The sequence below is a fragment of the Phocoena phocoena genome, chromosome 15, assembly GCF_963924675.1.
Source record: "Phocoena phocoena chromosome 15, mPhoPho1.1, whole genome shotgun sequence".
Classification (NCBI taxonomy): Eukaryota; Metazoa; Chordata; class Mammalia; order Artiodactyla; family Phocoenidae; genus Phocoena; species Phocoena phocoena.
The window spans coordinates 35,672,627-35,680,786 of NC_089233.1; the positions used below are offsets into that span (position 1 = coordinate 35,672,627).

Sequence of the window (8,160 nt, forward strand, 5' to 3'; positions counted from 1 at the left end):
CACGCAGGGTTATTTCCTTTACTTAAAAGTGCTATATTTAATAGCCTGTTGCCAGTGGAATGTTTCATCTTTTTCTCCCAAAGAACAGCTAGTTAGATATTTTCCTCCAGGGCCAAATCCTGAGATGTTTTCCTAGCATCAGAATTTCCTACTCCTAGAATTCTCCCTGGTATTCTACCTCTTTTCCATAGAAACACACTCCTAGAATTCCTATTCCTGATTCCCCATTCTGAAATGTAATGCTGTCCCCTAATAATTTTGCCCTCTCCTATATCTCCCTCCACTAATGGGCAATAACGCAGTTATATCAGAACCATCTTTTCCTGGGAACCATTTGCTCGACCAAACTTGTCTTTGATGAGCCAGATCTTCCTTTACCTACTTTGCAAGAAAGTAAACATTCTAAACAATCAAAAGAATGTTCAGGGCTTCCCTGGTGGCTCAGTGGTTAAGAAATCGGCTGCCAACGCAGGGGACACGGGTTCGAGTCCTGGTCCAGGAAGATCCCACATGCCGCGGAGCAACTAAGCCCATGTGCCACAACCAGAGACTGCGCTCTAGAGCCTGCGGGCCACAACTGCTGAGCCTGCGTGCCACAGCTACTGAAGCCTGCACGCCTAGAGCCCATGCTCTGCAACAAGAGAAGCCACTGCAGTGAGAAGCCAGCGCACTGCAATGAAGAGCAGTCCCCGCTCGCCTCAACTAGAGAAAGCCCGTGCACAGCCACGAAAACCCAACGCAGCCAAAAAAAATAAATTTTTAAAAATTAAAAAAAAAAAGACAATGTTCACAGCTGTACACCAAAGAAGGAAAAAAAACCCTTCTAGAACACTCTTCTGACATCACCCCAAGCAGCCACTGGACTTGACCCTTTGTTACCACATAGCAGTCTCAGCCTGGAGCCAGCCAGGGCCACATGCTCCCTCCCTCAGCCTGTCTGTTGTCACCTGTCAGAACCCTCCTTAGCAACCAAGTAAGACCACAAAGAGAAAGCCAGGTTCTCTACCCAAAGCAGGTGGAACACAGATCAACACTGGAGGCCAAGTCAAAGGCCCTCAATGATGAGTCACACACTCATGTTTCCTGAAGATATTTATTACCATCCAAACATATTTTCAACAGGGAAAGGCATGATCCCTAATTTCCCCAGGATCCACGTTTTCAAAGTCTCCCAGGGAACCCATCTTTCATGGAACCCTCTGTGGACTTGATCTCTGCAAAGGGTAAGCTAATTAAGACCCCGGTTTCCTCTGCCAATTCCTGGACTGACCTGCAAATTCCATCTTACTATTTCCCGTAGGTCTCTAGTTCCTTTTTGTTTGAGGTGACAATCACATGCATGACCTGCCAATGAGCCCTACTGTCAGGCCACTGTGGTGGCTGCCCGGGATTGCTTGTGGCTTCTCAGCCAGGCCTTCAGAAGAGCTGCAACTCACCACCAGTCTTTCGGTGCCTCCAGCTGGTCTCCCAGGAGACCTGGCCCCTCTTCTTTGGTCTCAAGGGCCTCAGGAGCCCAAAAGCTCCTGATGAATGTCCCAAGTGAGGAAGCAATACCAGGAAGTCTGTGGATTCCCAAAGTTGTTGGGATACACACTGGACACAGTAAGGCACCCAAGTCTCAAGTTGGCTAAATATGCTGAGGGGGTAGGTGTGCCCTGAGACTGGAAGAACTTCAGAGGGGATTCCACCCTGAGAGGGTCACTTCAAAGACTTGCCATCCTCACTAGTTCCAACAGAATTCCTTTTCAGTTTTACGCTAATCCTTTGCTGCCTCTGCACCTCCCTCACAACGACCCTCCCCTGGTTCCTCTTTGGAGTAATTACCTTAAAGATGCAGATCATGCTGGGTAAGGAATACCAGCTCTTAACAAGAGGCCCCTCTGAATATGCCACCTTATCTGGGCCCAAAAGAAATCCCATTGTTTCTATCCAGTGTGAGTTCTCTGATGACTCATAAGGCGTGAACTCCGAGAAAAGCTTTCTCCACATTCGGAACATTTATAGGGTCTCTCTCCTGTATGGGTTCTCAGATGACGAATCCGATTGGAGCTGTGAGAGAAACTGTCTCCACACTCATGACAGGTATAGGGTTTCTCTCCTGTGTGAATTCTCTGGTGTCTGATTAAGTTGGATCTATGAGAGAAGTTTTCCCCACAGAGGGTACATTTATATGGTTTCTCTCCTGTGTGTGTTCTCTGGTGTCTGGTGAGGTGCATGCCCTGCTGGAAGCTTTTCCCACAAGTTAAACACTGAAAGAGTTTCTTCTCTGCCTTGTGGGTCCCATGATTGGCAAGAAAGAGGGTGCTGTCACTCACTGCTTCCCCACACTCAGAGAAGGGGTACAGCCTCTCTTTCTCGTGAGTTCTTTCGTGAATGACAAGGTGAGAACTGCGAGAGAAACTTTTCCCACACTCGGAACACTTATAAGGTCTCTCTCCTGTGTGAATTCTCTGGTGCCTAAGGAGGTTGGAACTGTGAGCAAAGATCTCCCCGCACTCAGGGCACTTGTAGGGCTTTTCACCTGTGTGCGTTCTCTGGTGCCTGTGGAGGTTGGAGTTGCAAGAGAAGCTCTTTCCACACTCGTTACATTGATAGGGCTTCTCACCTGTGTGGGTACGCCGATGCCGAGTCAGGTGGGTATTCTGACTGAAGCTTTTTCCACACTCGAGGCACTTATGGGCCTCCTCTCCCAAGTGTGCTCTGTGTAGTGACAAAAAGTGTGGATTCCCGCCAAAGATTTCAGCGCACCCCACACCCATACACAGTCTTTCTGCTGCATGTATCCTCTGGTGCCTAATCAGGTTCGAGTTGTTAGAGAAATTTTTGCCACACAAGGGACATAAATGGAGCTTCTTCGGCTGCAGTTCCTTTGGCCGCCCCAGTTCTCTGCAACTTGTGGCCCCCACTAAGGACTGCTCCATCCGAACCTCTGGGGGAGGCTCCCAATGCTCTTCTGCCCTGTCACGAGGCCTTCCCTGCTCAGGACTCCAGGGTACCTCCCCTCCGGCCTGGCCAGGCAGCAGCGCCCGAGGGTGGATGCTCTCAGGGCAAATGGACTGAGCACTTTCTTCCAGATTGTCAAATTTCTCTTCCCCTGGAAGATCGAGAGAAACCAAACCCATGTTATTTCTACACCAGAGAAAAGGAAATCCCGTGTGCTAACTGCCTGTAGGTCAGAAGTCCAGAAGGGCTGGCTCTACCTCAGTTTCCCATCTTCCCCATATAGGTAAAGCACGGTAGACAGGGATCCACATAAGGGGTGGGGCCATCACTCAGGAATCAGAGCTCAAACCAGTCTTGAATTCCCTTGTAGGGGCCCCGAACTCCCTCTCCAATTGAGCCTCTGGCTTCTGCCCTTTGGGAATGGGTGAGATGGAGCAGGACTGGGACTAGGGTGGGCAAATGAGCCCAGGAGTGAATGCCTCCTTACACTTTGCACCCTGGGTACCTCGCCTGCCATCACTGGGATGGAAGTGGGCAGTGGAGACACTGGAAGAATGTACCTCCCTGGCAGTGGTGATGGGCTAGCCTTACACCAAGACCCTCAAATGCCTCATTCCCAACAGCGGGAGGCTAGCTGCGCAGGCTGCTCAACTGCGTTTCTTACCGGGAGCTGGGCTCCTGGGGCTCAGGCCCTCCTTGCAAGTCTGGACACTGGGATCCCAGGGCTTTCCTTCTTGTTCCACCTGGGTGCTCAGGGCCTCCTGACTGGGAACCTGAGACTCTGTTCACAATGAAAGAAAAGGATTTCTATGTCACCATTTTCCTCTACCAGGCAGGGCAAACAAAGATAGTCTTGTTCCCTGCCTTCAGTGAATGGATACAGAAATCTGACAGCAATTACTTGGAACATACACTAAACTCTTCCCACCGGTTACCCCTAGAGAAAGAAATTAGAGGAAGGAGACTGTGGCTTTTTCTTTTTACACTTTTGTAGTACTTGGGATTTTTTGCAATGAGAATGTAAAACTTTTGTAATTAAAACAACAAACAAACAAACATGGTCAGGGTGGTCAGTTCCTTGAGGAATCAGTTTAATACTGTGAAAGAGCCTTGACTCTTATGGATACATATAAAATAGAACTAAGTTTGACTGGGCAACTCCAGAAGGAGAAAATGTAATATGATGGACAATCAGAAAAGGACCTGGGACTCTGAGAGGACCCTGAGATTAAAACCCAAAAGTGCTACCCTGTGCTACGCTCACTCCAACTCCAGCAAACACGGACTTTAAAAAGTTTAGTTTCAAGAACTTGTGATCCAAACTCTTCCTATTTAGCACTCACTTTAACAGCTGTGCTCAACTTAGGGCACCAAGCCACAGCACAGTGACAGAAAACCTGGAGAAGGCAACCAAACCCAGCAGTGACCCCCTTGCAAAATTAGTGCAAGTGAGATGATAGCTGTGCTTCTCTTTACGAAAACCTCATGTATGAAAACAAAGTGCAGTGTGACTCTTCTACCGGGTGTGCATCAATATAGCTATAATGGTAACATACACAATCCTGTTTTATGTTGTTTTTTAAGACTCCCCCCAACTTTTTATTATGAGAATTTTCATACATGCAGAAAAAATGAAGGAATTATACAATACCCACACACTCTCCACCTAAATCCAACTATCAGTTTTTGGTCATATTTCACAGACCTCATTTTTAATCTCTGCATAATAGTTCAACATGTAGATGCATCTTAATTTATATCTAACTTACTTAGACCCTGTTTTAGATATATATCATTTCCAAACTTCCACAAAGCCTTCCCCCTTCCTGAATTCTTAAGGACTGGGACAGCCACTGAGCTGGAATGTTGATGCCAGTGCCCCTGAAATTTGTGCCTCTGGGGAAGAGCCCAGAAATACTAATGGAGCATAGAAAACATAAGTGAGGTCAGAAGAGTAAGCATTTTGAACTTGCAAGGCATCAAGAACTTAGAGCCCTACAGCATCCTGTGATCTGTGTGTGAGGGGTGGGAAGTGGGGATGGGGTGGGCACCATTGGATCTGACTTGTTCTGCCTTAGGAAGTTCATTATGGCTCAGACTCCCCGCCCTCAGCCCTGGCAGCTGGGGCCCTTAAGTGTGCCAACTGTGGCACCTGGCAAATATTTAAGTGATCTTAGTCCAAGGGACTTTAGACAAAGGCAGGTCGTCTGGCTAAACTCAGAACTTATACCCAGGAGGTGAGCACCTAAGGGACAGGACCCTGGTCAGAAATGGCTCAGCCTTCATCCCTGGAAAAGAAGTCCTTACCCAGTGAGTCCACATTCTCATAACTCTCCTGCACCGTGTCCTGGGAGAGGGCCCTCTTACTAGGATGCTGATGCCCCCACTCCTCCTGGGAGATGTACATAGCCACGTCCTCTAAGCTCTCAGGCAACTGAAACAGCACAAGATCACCTTTAGGCCCTGAAGCACCAAGAACAATTCAATTCAAGCAGAGTCATGGGTTAAAGGGGCAAAACCCAGGTGTGCTGAGGACACATTTCATGGGGAAGAAGGGGGAGGCCTACAAGTGAGGTGTGGAGGACAAATAAAGAAGGTGGGAGAGATGAATGTGGTGAGGTAGAAAGGATCCTCTCCAAGTGGCAAAAGGACCCCACCCCCACAAGAGCAACTTCGGGGAGACAATGGGAACTTCCACATCACCTGGGGCCCAGTCAGCTCCTTGTCTTCCATGTTTCCTTCGGGAGGAAAGAGAGAAAGCCAGGGAGCAGATAATGCTGAAGGTGACAGAAATTATGATGAGAACGGCATTCCTAATTCTTGTTAACCCAAGGATTGTCACAACACAGTATCCATTCCCCAACACCCAGTCTCTGCTCTGAGGATGAACACTGAACAAAAAAAGGCAACCGAGGAATAATAAAGCGATATTCAAAACAACAGAGTACCAGCAGTCTTCCCTGCTGACCCAAGCTTTAAAGCCCTCAATCATTCACTGAGCTCTAAATGTCTCCGTTCTGCATACAAAAGGGCTTACTAAGAGATTCCCCCCTCCCTCCACCCACCCCAAGAGGAATCCAAACCACTTCTAGGTCTTTCACACCACATCTGCAAACCCTCAGGTCAGAAATGCCCCCTCCTTGGCGGCCATGCTGCATTCTGCTGGTGTCAGGGGCAACCCCAAAGCCCCTCCTCCCTCCCACTTGCCCAGAGAACTGTTCCTCACCCCTCTCCTTTACAGTCTGGGAATCCCTTTTGGGGCTGGGGCCTAGCAGCTCCTGCAGCCTGCGGCCAGGGCTTCTCTCAGTCTCCATTGGCTCCAGCTTGAAGCTCGGTGACTCTCGTGCTGTTTCCAGAGGCAAAGGCTCCTCCAAAAGCACTTCTGTTCCCCGCCCATGGTTTGTCACCTGGGAACCAACCCACATCACTCACCATCATAACAGGGCCCGAGAGGAAGGGAAATTAGTACAGAATTCTGAGGGCAAGCCTTCAACGGAGAACCACTGGCAATCCCTTTGGACCCACCAAGAGAGAAGAATGGTTTACACTAAAACAAAACTTTTCTGACCCCGTGTACACCTGAGAAAATGTGTGTGAGGGCTGGGGGGAGTTCACTTCCAGTGCACACCTTCCCCACACAGCTCTTCTGACACACCTCACTCCCTCTCGCTTTCCCCCACCTTTTCAAGATGCGTCCGTTCCTGACTACTGGGTAAGTTAAACTTGGGTGGCCCTGGGGCAAGTGGCCTCAGAGATTCAGTGCCAGTTTTTTAAGTCCACTATTAACTGCCACCCAGCTTTGTAGAGATTAGACTGCTGATTGTAATATAACAATAGCTAACAGCTATTAAGCACTAACTGTAAACCAGCAGTGTGATCAAAACTACATCCTGCTCTAATGCTCAAAGCCACCCTAGAGAGGTCTTTTACCATTCTTATTTTACCAAGTCTGAGGCTCAAAGAAATTAAGTAACTTGCCCAAAGTCCCAAAGCTAGTACGAAGCAGAGTGAGCATTTGAACCTAGCGAGCAAACTCCTGGGCTCACACTAATGCAGAGACACTGCCTCCATGTGGAAACAGGGCACTCTTCACTGCTCGCTCTGTCCACTTGGGGAAAATCTGGAGAATAAAAGTTCCTCGCTAAACTACAAAAAGGCTTCTTGCCCACCTAAGGTCTACTCAGGGCAACCAAGTAAATTCGTCGGGGTAACTGGGCCAACGCGATGTCCCAGTCCTCAGGGCCAAACAAACCGCAAATAAAACAGCTCTTTCTCTCACCTGTTGCCTCAGTCTCCCAAGCTCTTTCTGCATATCCTCCACCAGAGTCACCGCTTCCTCGCCGCTCTCCGGATGCAGCTCCTGCACCCTGCTCTGGATATCCTGGGGCAGGATGGTCAGAAACTGCTCCAGCACCAACACCTCCAGGATCTGCTCCTTGGTACGCATCTCAGGCCGCAGCCACCCATGGCAAAGCTCCTGGAGCCGACTGAGGGCTTCCCGGGGCCCAGCGGCCTCTTGGAAGCGGAACCGTCTGAAGCGCTGATGGGAGGCCTCCGGGCTGGGTCCTGGGTCTGTTGGGGGCACCTCCTGGCTCCAGGCGCAGTCCTCCTCCAGTTTCACTATCAGGAGCCCTTCTCGGTCCTGGAAGCCCGGACCCGACGCCATCTTCAGGTCCCCACACCGCCTTGGCCCCGAAACCAGCTGCGCCCAGTTAGGAAGGCGCCCCCGGCCCCGCGCAAGGATGGCGGGCGTCCACAAGAGCCGGGGGCCCCGAAACCCCAAATCCCGGCCGAGGAGCCCGGCTCCAGGGCTGGCGCAGCCGGCTCCGGCGCCTCGGCGTCAGTAGTTTGCGGGCGCCGCCGCACCACCCCCTGGCCCGCCCCCGCCAGGACCGCCCCAGGGCAGGACCTAAGCACCGCGCTTTCCCCCTTGCAGCGGACTCACGCAGGACTCGAAGCTCGGCTCCCACGCCGGAAGTCTCAGAGCGCGTTAGGCGTCAACAACCAACGGCGCCTGCTCCGGACCAACTTCCCGGTCACGTTCCGAGAACTCTAGCGCCCATTGGGCCAGGTCTCGCCACACACTCACCGCTGACCAACCGGAAGAAAGGATTTGCCTTCAGGGGCGGGACGAGCGAAGGGCCAATTGGGGACGAGAGGCGGGGCCATCGGGCGAGCTCCGGGATCTCAGAAACCTCTGGGAGCCGGAGTCTGTAG

At 50.7% G+C, this 8,160-nt stretch overlaps 1 protein-coding gene across 1 annotated transcript; it reads right to left on the minus strand.

The window, feature by feature from the left end:
* Positions 1–1,077: 1,077 nt before the first annotated feature.
* On the minus strand, positions 1,078–7,913 carry ZNF263 (zinc finger protein 263). Its single transcript, XM_065893662.1, has 6 exons — positions 7,223–7,913; positions 6,170–6,350; positions 5,647–5,720; positions 5,251–5,377; positions 3,608–3,724; positions 1,078–3,094 (listed from the first exon to the last, which is right to left on the minus strand). The coding sequence occupies exons 1-6, from the start codon at positions 7,607–7,609 to the stop codon at positions 1,926–1,928; spliced, it is 2,055 nt and encodes a 684-aa protein (XP_065749734.1). The 5' UTR covers positions 7,610–7,913; the 3' UTR covers positions 1,078–1,925.
* Positions 7,914–8,160: the final 247 nt, after the last annotated feature.

What these genes read in the sequence shown, in the direction of transcription:
- ZNF263 (XM_065893662.1), bottom strand. Translation starts at nt 7,609, where the DNA reads ATGGCGTCGGGTCCGGGCTTCCAGGACCGAGAAGGGCTCCTGATAGTG. An exon ending in CCAGACTGTAAAGGAGAGGG is followed by an intron (nt 5,721 to 6,169) that starts GTGAGGAACAGT and finishes TGTCACCTTCAG; the next exon opens with CATTATCTGCTCCCTGGCTT. An exon ending in AGGAGCTGACTGGGCCCCAG is followed by an intron (nt 5,378 to 5,646) that starts GTGATGTGGAAG and finishes GTGCTGTTTCAG; the next exon opens with TTGCCTGAGAGCTTAGAGGA.